Genomic DNA, 17,368 nt, shown 5'->3' on the forward strand with positions numbered 1-17,368 from the left:
CGCACACCCGGAGCACGGGCTCGTGGCTGCCCGTGGTTTCGCGGGCCAGTGCGGGCGTAGCGATGCGCGCCCCGCTCAGCGCTCCCGGCCGCTTCTCCAGAGCGTTTGTAAAGGGACACAGCGCATCCCGTCCCGCCCAGCAGCTGCCGCTGAACTCGGCCACCGCTCGCGCCTCTCGGCAGGCGGCTGCCCCAGCCCCACACCCGCTTCCAGCGCTGGCGGGAGACGACCGGCAGCTCCCCCCCCCCGGTGCGGGCTGTGACCTCGCGGGTTCGAAGGGACTGGAAGGGGTGGCGTTTCCCCATTTATTTCGCTGCGACCGCTGAGCTCTAACCGGCCCACGACCCCCGCCAGAGCATGCGGCCCCGCACGGCTCCCCCTCCGCCCGGGAAGCGCGCGCGGCAGCCCCGCCCTCCCGGGGGCGGGCCCGGCGCGGCCCCGCCCCGGCGGCGCTTCCACTTCCTGCCCGGCTCCGTCTGTGTCCGGGTCGTTCTCGCCGTTCCCTCCGCAGCCGATACCGCCCGCGCTCGCTCCCGCCCCCGACGCGACGCCCGCTTCTGGGAACGGGGTGGCGGCGGCGTCTGCCCGCGGCGAGCGGGGGGCGGCAGCGCCCGGTGGGGCTGGGGAGGAGCAACAGGAGCAGGGCGGAACGGGCTCTCCTCTCGTCTCCTCAACGCCGGTCTCGGGAGGCGGCGGCGGCCAGGGGAAGCGAGCCCGGGGGGGCCTCGGCTGCGGGCCCCGACATCGGGGCGGCCCCGCCCCGAGGCAGGACGATGCCGGTGAAGAAGAAGAGGAAGTCCTCGGGGGCGGCGGCGGCGGACGACACCGGCCTCAAGAAATGTAAACTCGGCAGGTACCGTCTCGCGGGGCGGCGGCCGGTGCCGGCGGTCGGTGCCGGCGGTCACGTCCCGGGCCCGCTCCTCCGCGGGCCCCGGGCTGCGGCAGCCGTGGGGCTTCCCGGGGCGGCGGGCGGGGTGAGGCCGTGCGGGCCCGGCGGGCCCCGGCAGGGCCTCGGGCGTGCCGGGGGGCACGTCCCGGTGCAGGCGCGGGGCTCGCCGCGCCGGCCGCAGCGGCGGCGTGCTCACGCCTCGGGGAGAAACGCCACGGAACGGCTCCCATTCCCGGCTGGCTTTGCCTTTGGCTGTACCTCTAGGGCCAATTCTGGCATTTGTCCCCATATTCGTTCTACCTCCCTGGGGTAGGCGGCTCTCGTCACTTTAAGGTTGCCAGTACTCAGAGAGTGTTGGTGCTAAATCGTCCTTTCCTCTTTTTTTTTTTTTTTCCTTTTTTTTTTTTTTTTTTTGCAGTGAATTGGAAGGATTGGTCAACACACTGGAAAACAAGAGCAGGAAAGGTTTCTCTAATAAATACAGGAGTCCGAAGCATGTTGTTCCTTAACTACTGTAAAAAGACCATTTTATGCCGTAATACCCAAAAGTTGCTATTAGAATGATAAGCCGTTAGTGTGGTGCAGCAGGAGCTTACAGTGTGGCTTCCCTGAAATAACTGCCTGCTTCATCTATTAGACCTTGTTAAGTATGCCAGTAAAGCAGTAGTTACGACTAACGTCCTGAGGACATGAGGGCACAAAGGACTTGTGAAATCAACACTACGGGAATGGCTATTGCAAGAAATTGCGGTGTATGGCCTTTCTCATAGGCTGGCCAAGCTTGAGTTTAGAAGTACCCAGGCTCTTATTTTGTTATGACTGTTCATTCTGGGTATTCCAGAGCTCACTTTCTGTGGTCATTGATGACCTTTTAGTTTCAGTCAGTTTATTCATTGCCTACAAATAACTGTTCTTGTGCCAGCATTATCCTCTATACAACTCTACTCCTCCATGATTCTGTCTCAAAGTATATTTGGAGAGAACACTTCTGTTTTCTCATACTTTTATTTTGTATACTTAAAAAAAGCTGAATTGTTCTGGTTTGTAATACCAACTTTCAGTTTCCTTGCTCATCTTAGCTCTTGTTTGCATGTGTTCAGTTTCAGTTCTTTCTGGGACATTGTTAACCGAAATTTTATGATCTTAATTTCTTTTACTCAAAAAAAGTGTTTTAAAAAAAGTAGCTCAAAAAAAAAACAAAAAACCAGATTCTACAGGGAGCTAGTTGCTGGGCGAAAACTATGATGTGAGAGTTCGTGCTAGGTGATCGGAAAATGTTAGATACACAAGCTTTTTTGGCATTATGTTCTTATACAGCAATGTATTGGTAATATTCTTTAGTAAAATCAGTGATTACAAATAGATCTGTGTCAATCTGGGTAAAACCAATAAGCAGTAGCATACCGTATGACTGCCTCTTTCTGGTGACTTGTGTTCCTAATGCCAGTTAGATGGATGGATGAGTGTTTGTAGGACACCTTTAATTCTAGCTTTCAGCACAGAAGGCTTCATCTTGGAGTGTTGCATTCTTTTCCAGTGAAGCTAAAAATGATGCATGGGAGATAAAGTTGTTCACCCCTCTCAGAACTCTTCTTCTCCTGCTTGACGTTTTAATTTTAAAATTGCAATGTGGGAGCTGCATAATTTTAAATCCTATTATATGATTAGCTCTCACCTCATTGTTAGAAATAATCTTAGCTTGTTCTAAAAGTCTGTAATTTGTGTTTGAAAGGAGGATGCACTGGAAAGGTGCTGCAATGCCTTACTGACTAAAGATGCCTTTGTGTGGTTGGTGTTTTTACTGGAAGAAATTCTATGCATTCTTTTAATGAATGATGAATTAGGAAATTCACTTCCTAGGCAAACTGGGTTGTGTGTTACATAATGAAGACAATGATCTGGGGAAGCTGTGTGTGCTGAGCAGCTTCAGTCTTACCACAGATTGCACACTACTGTTCTGGTGTATATATACCAAATATCTATAGAAGTTGCAGATTCTTAGTTATACATATAATGTAAACAAACTGACCAAGTTTTTTTCCCAAATGAACTATAAATAGCCTGACTTTTAAATATGTCAAACTCTGCAGCTCCTGTTGACCTTAATGGGATCTGTGCATACTCAGCACTCTTGAAGATCATGCTGCTTATTAGAGACCTAACTTTAAATGCCTGTATGTATAAATATAAGTAGATAATAAGGCATTTGAATTACTGAGGAGTGATAATTTGGCCATCTATGTGGGTTTGTTTTTTTTTTTATTAATATCTACAAGATAACAGTACTCTTCTGCATTTCAGAAAAAGTAATAGTTGCAATAAATTGGGCTATGAGATGGTTGTAATCTAAAAGTAGTTTTATGTTTCAACAAGAGTTGGGGATGACAGACAGTTGCCCTTTATGAAATGCAGCATAACTGTAGATGTATATTGACCTCGTGAAACAATTTAAATAGATGATTAATAAATATGTTTTAATTTGATTTTTCCTGTTTTTCACGTGTGTCATTAAAATAACACTGTTCGTCCCTGTGTTTCTGTTTGCTATTGCAGATCACAACCATCTGGTAAAGTAATAAGTGGAGAGGAACATTTTTCAAGCAAAAAGTGCCTGGCTTGGTTTTATGAATATGCAGGTAATATGCAATGGATTAGTGTTTAAAACTATATGGTTTTGTTTTAAATAAAGCAATACATCAAATACTAATTGCATTTTGCTTTTTTTGATGCTGATGTAGACATAAAAATATGTCCATGTTTGCTTCCTTATAACATGCACTTGAATTAGTATAGCTTTTACTATTACTTTCTTGGTATTTATTCTTTTTGACTTATTTTTCCTTACTCTATGCTTTATAACTTTAAAATGAAAGAACAGATGTTGAGCAGTACAGTTGAACCAGGATATACTGAGTGATTCTACTTCTTGCTTTGAAATTGTCAAGTAGAAATCAGGACATTGAGAGTGAATTCAGATTGATGTGTATGTATCTAACTACATCTTTTTTTGTGATCATAATGGAAGGCTAATGACATAGGTCATGATTTAAGCTTCTTGGGTTTCTATTTTACAAAACAAAATAATAGAGGTTTATACTGTTTTTCCATTTGAGAATTTGTACTAACATTTTTGATATTCTAAATAACAAATGTCTCATTCCAAAAATATTTGAAGTAGCCTCTTTCAAATAACTCAGGATTGCCATTGAATAGCTGCTTTCAGTGAATATGCAGTGTATTTTGCAGAATTTATTACACTATTACTGCTGTGTATTTACCAAGTATATGGCTTTCAAACTCAGGATTTCTAAGTTGTTATTGATTTCTTGTCTACTCACTACTTATAGTCTATCATAACTGGTTGGTAATTAAAACTCATTAGTGGCCAGTTCTTAGTGTGGAGTGAGCTGCTGATTTATCTGCCAGCGATTGGTTTGAGTATGTTTATCAGGACTGATAGTTTCCTTGCAGTCTTTTCACAGCAATAAACTCTTTTTATAGTAATCTGCTTTTTACTTCAGGTTTGAGGCATACTCTTCTGGAGTAGAGTCTTTTCTAGGGAAATAATAATTCAAAGTTAATTTTCTTGTGATAAATATGTTTGCACATACTTCAGACTTAATGTCTGTAAATTCTGTCTTTGTTGTTGAGTCAAGAATTGAATGTAGGAGGTTATACTTTGTTGGTTAACCAGTAATCAAAAAATGCCACATTTCCATTGGAAGATAAAACTATATGTGTGTGTGTACGATTTCTGGACCAGAAACACTGATTCAAGCTTTTACTTGTCATTGCCGGTGAACCCTTGCATGTGTTTATCTTCATAACTTGTTGGGGTTTTTTAACAGTTTTTATCTGACACTGTTTGACCTTGCTTACCTAGCCAAAATGTCCTTTGCAATATTTTTCAAGAGGTAGGGGTTCATGATCTTAAATGTCAGTTGCATTTTATTTTCCTGTAAAAGTAGCCATTCTCAGTAGTTTTTATTAACAATGTTCTTATCTCACAGTGATACTCAAAGCTCATTATCCAAACTCTTAAAGGGGCTTCTGCTTACACTAGTGGCAGATACAGTGGAGATAGGTATCATGAAGGACTCTGCCTATTATAAGTAGCAAAATTTGCCAAAAAGTTGTAAAATGGCATGTTGTTTTGGAAGACAAAACCTTTGCCTTTTACATGAGTTCATCCTCAGTGAACGTTAATGTAATGATTCAAGACACATCAAAATACTGTGCTGACAAGCCTTTTAATAATATTTGGCTGCCCAGTAGGAGTAATTTTTGGAACAGGCTTAGTCAAAATAACTGAAACCAGAGAGGGATTAGAGGAACAAAACGCCGTAGCGTGTGTCCGTATGCACTCTTTAAATGCACTATTTTGCTGCATTTTAGAGACTTTTTTTGTGTTAAAATGGAGAAATTACAGCTTAACACTAACTGTTGTGGTTCTAATCAAGCTGTTTTCATTTCAGTCCTAAAGCTTTTTCTGCTTTGTATATGGCTAACATGCTCAGCATTTCTTCAATTTATTGTTACCACTTTGTTTATATTACTTAGCATCGTAAAACTAATCTTACATTATTTGCAGATTCACTCTCTACTCTGTTAGTGTAAACCCGTAATGTTAGCACCATCAAAAGAATAATATCTGTAATAGTAGCTCAGGCAGAATTAGGTTTTTTTTACTGTTGATAAAATAATTTTTCGAAGAACATTATTCATAAAGTAACTTCAGCAGAGAGTAGCAGTACCCAAATTGTCTTAAACAATTGACTGCCACAGTTATTGGAGTTGAGCTGCGTCAATAGGAAGCTCACCAGAGTCTTTTGAAAATTCGGATACAAAACTAAAATGGCTTGTCTGCTGTCATAGGAAGGCAGTGCACAGCACAAACATTCTGGTGTAGCACATAAGTGTCTACACAATTGTACTTGATAGAATAGTTCTAGCTTAAAAGCTATTTAATTGTGTAATTCAGTGTTTTTAGAAATACCTTCGGTGCAGTATAGCCTAATTATTGTGCATCACCGTTGTGAGCAGTGAATGTTACTTAGATTTCAATCTGGTGTGGTTTTTGCATTGAAGGTCCTGATGAAGTTGTAGGCCCTGAAGGAATGGAAAAATTCTGTGAAGACATCGGTGTTGAACCTGAAAATGTAAGTTTCTTTCCTAGTGTCAGTAACACCTAAGAGGAAATTAGATAAGGTTAAGTTCTGTGTAACACTCTTAACTCCACTAAGCAAAGAGTTTGTCATCTTCCTGTATGTAGGAGCTGCTCTAAGATACTTCAGCTGAATACATCAATTATATTTGGCTGGTGTGTGAGGTTTTTTGGGTGGGTTTTATTATAGTAATACTTCATTTTCAGAAATTGAAATTAAGGGGAAAATTGCGTGTAGCTGAATTATTTAATGGTAACAAATATGAAGTGCAAGCATGTACCACAATTGCTAGAATGTTTGTATGCTTACGAGTTTTATTCTTGGACATTAGTAAATCAGCCTTTTCTTACATACTGACTCCTTTTCCTCCCCTTGTTGTTTGTTTGTTTGTTTGTTTGTTTGTTTTTTTGCTTCCTCTAGATTATTATGTTAGTTTTAGCCTGGAAACTAGAGGCTGAAAGCATGGGATTTTTTACCAAGGAAGAATGGTTAAAAGGAATGACCTCATTACAGTAAGAGTGTTTTTACATATCTAATAGAATGTTCTAATTTTTTGGTTGTACCTATAGCTTAACTATTCTTGCTCTATTTTTTGTATGTTGGAAGTAAGACACAAAAAAGCTTGCTTTTAGGTCTGGCCTTGGTCCGCAACTGCAAAATGAATCCCATGAGTTCACTCAAAGGATTAAGTTATTGTCTAAACCTAGTTAAGTCAGGTTTTGGTGGCTTCCTTTTCTTGCAAAAATATGTTAAAATATCATTGTAGTTAGCAGACATAAATAAGTAGATGTGGAGATGCACATAAGCATATTTCAGCAGTGATATTCTGGAAAGATTTTACTGATTTCTGAGCTTTATAGATGAGAACTGCATGGATAATAGTTTTGGCTATTAGTATTATTTATTAGATGCATTCTTGCTCTTTCTGTTTGTATTTGAATTTTTGGTGTGTTAATGCCCTTCCTAAAGAGATCGATTCTTACATTAAAGTAATCAGCTTTTTGTGAGGCTTAGTTCAGTTGTTACTTTTTGTTTGTTCTTTGTGTAACTACTTATGTATGGTCCCTTAGTGTTTTAAGGGTGTCTTGTTATGACACTGCATTCAATATTAAAAATAGGGAGCTACTACTGCAGCTAGAGCAGAGTAGGAAAGTGGGGTTGATTTTGCCCTGTCAGTTGTCGATTGGTTTGGGAAATTGTATCAGGCAAATACCCTCCAGTTACTCTAAACTATGGAGTAAGTGACTCTGGACTGACTCTCTTAACTCTTAATTGATTTGGGATGAGGCTTCTGATAGATGCCTTGATTATTTTGTGACTATCACCAGAAATTAAATTAAGAGCTGGAATGATTAAATTGACTGAAATTCAGGATGACAGAGATTAAATTCTGGGTGCATGATTTTTCAGATGCGGTGAATGGGTGTTGCTTGCTTATCTGAAGTACTTCGTTTTTATGCCCAAATAGAAGCTTTCAAGAGTTAGCCAATCTCACAGAATGCAAGTACAAAGATATATGAAGTCAGGCACCTGTTCAGAGCCTATGTTTTAGATTTTGTTTCTAATAATTTGCTGTGACTGGAAGCCTTGCGGTTCTTTTCAGAACAGAGCTAGTCGTGCTGTAGTCTAATTGTGTTTAAGACTGAAAATGAAGTGCTGCTGTGTGTTTTTATAGAAACAGACTTGTGATGAGAGCACTTGCCTAACCCTAAAGCAGTAAACCTGTATGTTTTGCTTCCCCTGTTGTTCTCTAATAAGCTGGCTATAGGCTAAGCAGCTGGATGAAGCAAAGACACTCACATAACACAACTCAAGATCCATTGGCTAAAAGAAACGTGGGTTTTGGCTGGGAGTGAGTGAACAGCTCTGTGGCACTTAGTTGCCAGCTGGTGTTAAACCATGATGAAAGAGAATATAAACCTGTAGACTTGTACTGTTGTTGCTTACTAGGAACGGAGGATCGTATTATGGGATTCCATCTGGAATGGGGTAATCTAGTTTCTCTTGAAAGGTTTGATGGAAGTTTGAAAGAAAAGGATTTTACACTTCAAATGATAAAATATTACTACATGCTTGCACAGCTTTTTTCTTTTTTCTCTTTTAAGTTTCGCATGAAGAAATGAGATTGAAATGCATTAAAAGCCCAGGGTGTCTTCTAGTCAGAGTTACATTATAGAATCCATATTTCAAAATACACGAAATGTCACACAAGGTAATGGCCTGAGCAGGGTTGGGTGGAATTCAGCTCCATAGTAAGATACCTAAGTGTTTGGTTTATATGCAAGAGCTGGATTTCTTAAACTCTTACTGCAATCTTTGGTGATCTAGTCAGTGTAATGGAGCCTAGGAAGGTATCCAGTTTGCCCTAAGACCTAATGACTGGTCACCTGAATTGCCGTTAGATGTTGCTTGGCTAGTCCTGTATGAATGGTAACACCTGAAGCTTAGGACATCCATATCTAATCTACAGTTAGATGGCAGCATTTGGGTGCCTGAATCTTGAAGTGACATTCTCTCTCTGCATGTTGTTTTGTAATACACTGGCGAAGTTTGTTGTTTAGAGGTGAGAAAAGTGCATGGTAAGGTAGACACTGTCAAAATTAAGGTGAATTGAGCCCTAACTAGCATCTTATGAGACCTAAGCAACTTGGGCTGTGAGGTTTCCAGTGTGCTGTGTAGGTAGGGTATATTCTGCCACATATATGTGTGTGTGCATATACATATGTGTGCAAGCTCTCCTCATACCTGAGAGAATCGAGTACCTCTGCTAGGCAGTTTATTTCAGCTACTTTAAATACCTCCTTAGGATGAAATATATATACTAACATTAAATGCTTTTGGTTTAATGTTTGTATACATCTTACTGATTTTTCTTGTAAAAGACAAGCATATGTGAATAACTATGGAATATAAAACATTGGAATGTCTGAGTAGGAGTTAATGAATCATCCCTCTGTCCATGTTAGCTATGCCTCAAATAATCTCTCTACCTCAGTAGAAATTAAAATACATCCGCTTTGTGGTGCTAATTTAAATTTTGTTAAAAACGTGACATGGGGATGAAAAGAGAATGTAGTAAGATAATGTCTAATTTTGTTGATCTTAGGTAACATTATTTAATGCTATCTTTCAGTAAAAACAGTTTGAGAAATCCCATCTTTTTCTAGTGTCTGTACAGGAGTTTAGTGTTAATTCACTTGTGCTAATTAGAAGGTTGTTCTGGTTGTTAGGAAGATTATTCTAAGTATGGGTGACCTCAGTCATCTGTTTTATGGTGCAGCCACACAAGCAACTGTATCTCTGTAAAAGAGGAGTTTGACAACTCTGTGCCTCCTTTTGGGAAGAAGGTCAGTGGCTAGGTAGAGAAATGCCCTAAACAGCTTTAACAGAGACGTGTCCCTGTATCAGGATCCAGAGGGTGGTGCTTGTCTGAGCATGATCTGTTTGGCTGTTTGGTTATAAATGCACTGACAATAAATTGCTCAGGAGTCTTGACACTTAATAACGGCACATTTTCATATCAACTTTTTCAAAATATTTAATTGTGCATTAAAATACACATAGCCAGTAGTATAGTAGACAATAACTGGCATTTTACTTTGCATTTAAATTTATGATTATTTGACTGATTTTAATGAAGTAGCTTGTAAGAAATTTAACCATACTGTAACTTGTGTTTACCCGTGGTATGGTGAATAATCTCCATCAAATTATTTTTAACAAAATATGTGGTAAACTCACTATAAATAGCTTATATATATCACTAGTACACTAAAAACTTGAGCATTTAGGTAGATGTTAAATAGGTAGATTTGTCCTGAAATGTGTAGAACATTTTGTTGGAAGTATGAAGGTTGGAACATAGGAGAGATATGAATATAAAATGAGATGCCTTTCTAGCATAGCATAATGCTGTTTTAACAGTTAAACAGTAGAATACAGACCAGTTAGATGGCTGAAGACAAAAAAAAGTCATTTTATCTTTAGTTAAATTTACCAAAGCTCTTTTGACAAGAGTTCTTTTCAATTTATTGTATGATTTGTTGCAGAATATATTAGTTCTGTCATCTGAATATGTAGCCTAATTAGCTAATAGTTTTATTTATTTAGCACCAATGTTGGCTAGGAGTGCTGCTTGAGGTAGATGCTGCTAGAGACAAGTAGTAATAAAAGGCTGCATCAATTGGAATTGCTCCATTTCTCTTGTCGCAGTCTGAGAGGGACAGACTGACAGACAGCTGTGCACACAGGCTGGGAGATCTGAGGAACAGGAAGTATCAGCTGTGGCAAAGTACAGCATCAAAGCACAGCATCTCAGCAACCTGCTGCAGTACCCCCGAAGGGCCCTTGCTGGGGCTGTGTGACAAATCCATGTGGAGCTGTTAGAGGTGCACGTGTATCCTCTGAGAGGCAGGCTGCCAAAAGGGGGACACGTGACCAAAGGAAATATTTATGTACATCTGCCATTCTGAAAATATGCTTCTTCACAAAGGATAGAAGGCAAGGTAGATTATTTAATTGATTTGGTTTTAATCTTGGCAGCTTTTTTATAGGAATAAAATGTCATGTTATAATTGTTCTATTGAGTGAGTATTTTCTGGAGGATTAGCAAGGTTAAATTGCATTCTCCTTTGCCATTATTGGTGAATCTTACCCATTTTCTATTTGGAAACAAAATTCCTTGCTGAGTAAAGTACAAGGAGATCTTTCTGCCAAAGGATTATTTTTGCTGAAGCTTTATCCTGTTGACTAGCAGACCTGTACATTCTCATACAGCCTTTGATTTTTCAGTTGAATACCTACTGACTAATTCAGGTGATTAAGGTTTTTTCAGAGCTTGCATTTATCAGTCATAAAACATGAGCAGACTAGTATGTTTTGCAGAGTGCCTGCTCAATCCTGCCATTTGTAAACTCTCACTTAAAAGCTACATGTTTAGGGTTTGCATTTTCCCGTTGTTTCCAGCTGGATTTCACCCCTTAATGCACCTCTTTAGAAAATGATGTTTTCTTCAAATGTTCATAGTGATTGAAACATAAGATACTGCTGGGTATGAATACAGATTGTAGAGTATGGAATAAAAAGACTATTATTTGAGATGTGAAGCATACACTTTGTATTATTGTTGCTGATATATTTAAAACAAAAAACTTGCTTACAGAAGCCAGCATTCATCATTTCAGTAAACTGCAAATGTGTTGAGCATGTTCAATATTAAATCAGTTCTGTAGTATTACTCCTGTGTATCTGATGACTGCATTCTGGTGATTTTAGTTTTTTGTGTTTACTGATTCATTGCCTAAATGTTGTGTTTTGAACTTCTAATGTTTGGGGTTTTTTTTATTTTAAGGTGTGACTGTACAGAAAAATTACAGAGTAAATTTGACTTCTTACGGTCACAGTTGAATGACATTTCATCCTTTAAGAATATCTACAGATACGCCTTTGATTTTGCAAGGGTAAGACTGCTGAAATGTTAGGAAAGTTCTCACTTCTATTTATTCAAAGAGCTTGTGGTTGATTGGTTCCTGTGCTTTCTTTATTCAACCTTAGGAAAAAGACCAGCGAAGTCTTGATATTGATACTGCAAAGTCCATGTTAGCTCTTCTGCTTGGAAGAACTTGGCCACTGTTTTCAGTATTTTATCAATACCTGGAGGTACAAGTTTCCTTGACTTTGTGAATGATGACATAGTAGTTGGACTGCTCTGTGAAAATATTGTTTGTTTTACTCAAGAATGTATCTGTATTAGTCCTCTTTGCTTGCTCAATGTGCTTATGAAACAGTGATGTTCTTGCATGCATCACACACCCTTCCTCCCTGTGCCCCACGCCCTTCTTGTACCAAAGGCAACTAAACTTCCATTTTAATTATACTGTAAAAATAAATTTTAAAGTAAGTAGTAGAGCCCCACCAGTCTCTTCAGCTGTGTCTGCACTGCATTTCACATTCGCTTTTTGCAGATACAGTGTGTAGGTACCTTGATCTCTGGCTGTCTCTGGAAGACTTTGGTCAGCTCAGCTACAAGTGACTGATTAAAGTGAATGTGTGTAGGTTGCAGAGCACATTAGGCTTGAGACTATTCCCTGGCTTCAAAACAGTACTAACATTGCAGAGTAGATGTCCTTATGATCATAATGTTTTGTACCCTGGAGAAAAGAAGATTTTTTTTTTTAAATAGTTCGTTCTGGAAATATATCTGAGTTAGATATGCCCCGCTTCAGGGCAAGGCAAAGACATACCAGTTTCCAGAGCTTAGCGTGGTGACTTACTGATTTCCAGGTATTTTGATTCTGCTCTGACCTTTGAAGAAATCATTTTATGTAGTTTCATAACTATGAAATACGTTTGTGTGTAGTATTTTTTAAAATGGAAAATCAAGTAAATAATAGCCATTGTTACCTATTAAATTGTTTGTTAGGAGCTAATTGAAGATAAAATGAGATGCAGCAGTACCAAATGCAACTTGACATTTTAATATTTTGAAATTACTTTTCCTAGCAATCGAAGTATAGAGTTATGAACAAGGATCAGTGGTACAATGTACTAGAGTTCAGCAGGACTGTCCATGCAGACCTTAGCAACTATGATGAAGATGGTGCATGTAAGTATTCTTAATGTTTTGCTTATTCAAATATTAGCAGAGAATTTTAAGCATAAAACAAATTTCTGTAACAGAAACAATATTGTAAGGTGTAAAATATTTCTTCTCCAAAAATATATAGAAAACAGCCCTGATAACCATTCATCTTCAAACTGTAGATACTAATTGTTGTTAATTGTATGTTAGGGGTATAGTATGTCAGTAGTATGATGGTGTTCTTGAGCCAGCTTGTATTCAGTGAGGATCTAGTGAAGGTGCTTGCTGCATGAAACTGTAGACTTGCAAGTAGAATTATAAACAGCAAACTCTCATTTTGTTCTAGTATATAACAAGCTGTAGCTTAACAATTTTTACCTATCTGCTGGTATTCGGGGCTGAACTCTCCACCAGTCATGCTATGACTGAATTACCTAAGTCCCATTTTCGTCCATGTTCTAATTATTCACAATTTTGAAAACTTTAGGAACAAGGAATTGGTTGTGCTGATTTACAATATAAGATTATTTTTATGCTTTCCATTCAGTTTGCTCCACCTGTCAGATATCAGGAACCCTTTTTTCCATGATTCCATGTAGTGTTTTTTGTGCACTTTTTGTCATCCTTGGATTGGAATGATCATACTAATCTGAGTATTTTACCATAGGATTGACATGGATGTTTCCTAGACCAGTAGTTTTAACCTCGTACTTTGAGAGATGTTTGAAAGACATTGGCAAATGTAACTCCAAGTTTTGTCCATTTGCAGGGCCTGTACTTCTGGATGAGTTTGTTGAATGGCAGAAAGTTCGTCAAGCATCATAGCAAGAATTCAAAAGAAAATGCAAAAATTTTTTTTGGTGCCCGCCTGTACACAAAGTAATGAGAAAAAGAAAGGATTGCATTTTCATTCATATGAAAGACTTTACAGTAATTTTTTTTTTTTCCTTTTTTAAGGAGACTTTCTTGTTACATGTGATATGGGCATTGAACCACACCTCTTCTGAGACTGAAAGTTGGAGTTCTTGTTTTGAGTCTTATGTTTATAGCATTTATTTCAGAACAATAAAGATTCAGATTTGTGACAAAGGCCTAAAAGTGAAGGATGTCCCTTGAATGTGAGTGTGGTGTCTATTTTTAAAACCAAATCTATAAGATTATCTTTCTCAGAAGTGCCCTTTGCTTGAATTTTTGAAGACCTTAAAAATGCTTAATTGGCGCTGTTGCTTGCTGTTGGTATGATTGTCTTGTGTGGCAAATGTTAGAGTGACTGATTTTGGAAGCCCTGGGTGGGAGTGTGCTCATTTGGGTAGTAAGTATTGGTCATGGGTTGTGCCACAATTTTCAGCTCCTTGTGGAGACAAAGGCCTTAAACTCCTACTATTGTTTTTTATTTCTTTGTTTATTCCCCACCCAGTGGCATGGCATTTAATGGCAGCCCCTTTCAGAGCAGAAGGGTGTAGAGCAAATGGCTCTATGTGCAGGATGGCTGAAAGCTTGTCGCCTGTACTTCAGATGCTGAACACAGATACTCTTTGGTACAGCAAGGCAGCTTCAGATTTTTACTGCTATTTAGATTTTTTGGATTGCTTTGTATAAAAGTGTGATTTATATTTTAAAAGGGAAAGCTGGGAAGACTTGGTTCCAAGCTTTGCTTCTTATGTGTTTTATACTGGAGGCACTCATGACATGACTTTTTTTCTTCCCTGGATGGTTTTCATAATGTAAGTCAAGAAGCAGCTATTTAATCACCTACCTTTGACCAAGTAACAGTCTTTTTCTAACAGGATATTAATTGTCACCCTGTTACTCTGTGTTTTGAGTCTAATAACTACTGCCCTTTTAGGCATTCAGTATTCATGGCAACCTTTAAATACAGTAGAAGTTTCTCACTCTTACTTTCCTGCCCAGGAGACCCAATGCCACCCTTGAGAAGGAAAGGGATTTTAATCAGTAAATGTGAAAAACCAAACCAGAATGAGAGAATGAAGCATTTGCAACTTCTACTGTATTATATAAAGTGTATAATACAGGCTGTGATAATGCCAGGAGTCTCAGTCAGTGATCAAGGCCTCAGTGTGCCAAATATTTCAACAGGTGAAATAAGAATAGACAACGTAAACTAGGCATGACTTGAAGATCTTTGCCTCAGGGAGATTACTTCTGTTTTGCACATCCCTTAGCCAGGCTAACAAGCATTTTTCCTGTCTGTATTAAGGAAAGCTGTATTCCCAAGATGATATTTTTTTTTTTTTTTAAAAGGGCAGGAAAAAAAAAGAAAAGGTGCAAGGGTAAATAAGTGGTACCAACCAGTGGTGTGTGCCTGTGCTCTTGTCCTACTACCGAGGACCACACTTGCAGCTTACTTCCAGATCTGCTTGCTGTGGACTGCTGGAAGCAGTGCAGTGGTGGGCTGTGGGCTGTTCTGCAAGTCACCTTGATTTCACCCAAGTTAAAAAAGCACTGGAGAAAAAAAACAATCAATCATTGAGATACTTGGAAGATCACTGCTTGTACAATGACTAGTGTCTGTGTGCACGTAAACAGATGCACTACAGCTGCTCTAGATATTTTTTCACCTGTTTTACAGGAAGTACCTAATTTTAGACCTTGTGTAAGCTGTGGCATTTCTCTTCAATACAAGTTGTCCATTTGCATTGCTGATAATTCTGATTTCGCTCATAACAGAGTGCCTTTCATTTGGAAATTGCCCTACCCCACAGAAAAGTTTGTGCCAGAATGAGATTAATTTCAAGAGTCCTAAGACCTACTGCTGCAGTAAGGTCCTAAGATGCACAGATAAACATGCACCACGTAACTGATGTCAAGGGATGTACTGCTGTATACTGTAACTCTTCAGGGATGCTGATTCTGAAATGACTTTCAAATTCACTACAATGACTCTCCTTGCATACTGTATTTAGTCCCCACTGAGGTGTTCTCTTTCCAAAAGTTTTGAAATACTGGTCAGAAGAGAATCTTTTATAGCTTGATTTTAAAAAATCCTTGGTTTTAGGTAACTGCAAACTATTGTGAATTCAAACCATTTGGTCCTAGAGGATGGTATTAGAGTGTAAGAGTAGGAGTGATGCACCTACCAATCATGAGGTGGTCAAGTACTTGCCATTAAGGTGTAAGACAGTATGTGATGTATCATTTGTATCTCTGTTAAGGTTTTATCAGTATTCCTATAATAAATCCATGTTTCAGGGATTTACAATGTGGTTGTGTGTGATTGAAAATTATCAGTTACTGTAAACCTTTGACTGGGGATGAATGTATTTAAACTGGTTAAAATAGTTTTTCAAATTTGAATAAAATAGAATTTTAAGTTATGGGTTTTTTGCTCAAAACTGCAATCAGGTGTATTGTTTCAATGTGAATTAATGGCTTGTGCAGTTTCATTGTGAACTGATCATGTTTATTAGCTATGTTTTATTACATCATCTTACAGCTTATTGTGGATAGGTGCCAATAGCTGTTAACTTAGTTTTGTTTTGTTTTTTTAATTTTGTGCATGTCCACATGCGAAAACTTGAGTTCTGCTAAATGCTTGCTTTAGTCTTTAAACTTTAGTTTTTGTTTTGCTCAGGTGCATTTCAGTCTATTAATTTTTTTTTAGAAGTTATACCTTATCTTTCAGTGTTCTAAGATGAAAGTTCACAGGTGAAATATGCTTCCAGAATATGACAAATAATTGAAGGTGAAATGTCTTCCAAAATTAAATCATAGGGGTCTCTATCTTAATGCTATAAATTTCACATTAATTTCACTTTCGTGTCTTGACACTAATTCTTCCTAACATAGTTAATTACTTCTAGTTTTCTTAGACAAATAACAGTTTTCAGTTTAAAATCTGAAAACACCCACCCATTCATGGAAAAAGCCATACTGGTCGATAAGAATGTTGTATTTCTCCTGTGTAGAAATGTGATCCTGAATTAAACGGTTGTGTGAGTTCACCTGCATCTTTAACTGTATATGTAGTTTTGATCCAATTTATCTTTACTGTTTAAATTAGCTTCTTAAATTCTTCTTAGATTCTTTACTAATGGATGTAATTTCACATTTCTATATAGCAGACTTCGAATTCAGCTTATGAGATTACCACGGGCATCAGCCTGATACTGTCTTTAGTAGCCCTAATGAGGGCCCTGTGGTCTCTGTGGCCTTTGTTCAGTTTGTTTTTTTTTTTTTTTTGAATCTGTCAAAAGCTTTGAGCTGATACATTGATGCTGACTGCACAAAAATTGCAAAAGGGGCCGTAAGTTTAATGTTTATGATGTTTTGTTCATTTTTTGAGCTAGTGAACAGTTCTTTCAATGCACTATGTACAAACTTGTACAGGTTTAGCTTTAAGTATGATGAATAAAATGGTATGTAATAGGGCAGAAAACCTTTTTGTCATGCTGCCTCTTAGTTTTTCCTTTTGTGTTTCTGTGTATGTGTAATTGTTCTTAAAATCGCTGAGAATTTAATTCTGGTAAGATGGATCAGCCTAATTGTTAAGTTAACCTTATTGAAGAATTTCTTTGCTTTTATGTGTAGATTTAGGAACTAGAACTTTATCTCAACTGGGAGTAACAGCAAACACTATTCGTGATTATATCCCATGTTACTAGGTGCTGATAGGACATCATGATCTTGGAAATTAACCATCATTAATTATTCACTGAATGAACGCTGTTCCAACAACCTGTTGCAATGCATGTGAATGAAGAGAGAATGAGCTTT

At 38.7% G+C, this 17,368-nt stretch overlaps 1 protein-coding gene across 3 annotated transcripts; it reads left to right on the forward strand.

Moving 5' to 3' along the window:
* The first annotated feature begins 459 nt into the window (after positions 1 to 459).
* Positions 460 to 16,596, forward strand: DCUN1D5 (defective in cullin neddylation 1 domain containing 5). 3 transcript variants are annotated; one of them, XM_069014780.1, is made up of 9 exons: positions 460 to 853; positions 1,308 to 1,345; positions 3,439 to 3,525; positions 5,978 to 6,048; positions 6,475 to 6,566; positions 11,405 to 11,513; positions 11,608 to 11,712; positions 12,556 to 12,658; positions 13,404 to 16,596. In XM_069014780.1, exons 1-9 carry the CDS (start codon positions 774 to 776, stop codon positions 13,457 to 13,459), a joined length of 741 nt encoding a protein of 246 aa, XP_068870881.1. In that variant the 5' UTR covers positions 460 to 773; the 3' UTR covers positions 13,460 to 16,596. The 3 variants fall into 3 exon arrangements, with proteins under 3 accessions (XP_068870881.1, XP_068870890.1, XP_068870899.1); XM_069014789.1 differs by lacking the exon at positions 1,308 to 1,345 and having other exon boundaries at positions 461 to 853; positions 3,443 to 3,525; XM_069014798.1 differs by lacking the exons at positions 460 to 853; positions 1,308 to 1,345 and adding an exon at positions 2,852 to 3,063 and having other exon boundaries at positions 3,443 to 3,525.
* Positions 16,597 to 17,368: the final 772 nt, after the last annotated feature.

Source organism: Aphelocoma coerulescens, chromosome 1 (genome assembly GCF_041296385.1).
Source record: "Aphelocoma coerulescens isolate FSJ_1873_10779 chromosome 1, UR_Acoe_1.0, whole genome shotgun sequence".
NCBI classification, from domain to species: domain Eukaryota; kingdom Metazoa; phylum Chordata; class Aves; order Passeriformes; family Corvidae; genus Aphelocoma; species Aphelocoma coerulescens.

Excerpts from the sequence above, each read along its gene's own strand:
- DCUN1D5 (XM_069014780.1), top strand. The coding sequence starts at position 774 with ATGCCGGTGAAGAAGAAGAGGAAGTCCTCGGGGGCGGCGGCGGCGGAC. Across the intron at positions 1,346-3,438 it reads CAACACACTGGAAAACAAGA|GCAGATCACAACCATCTGGT; the intron begins GCAGGAAAGGTT and ends CTGTTTGCTATT. Across the intron at positions 6,049-6,474 it reads TCGGTGTTGAACCTGAAAAT|ATTATTATGTTAGTTTTAGC; the intron begins GTAAGTTTCTTT and ends TGCTTCCTCTAG.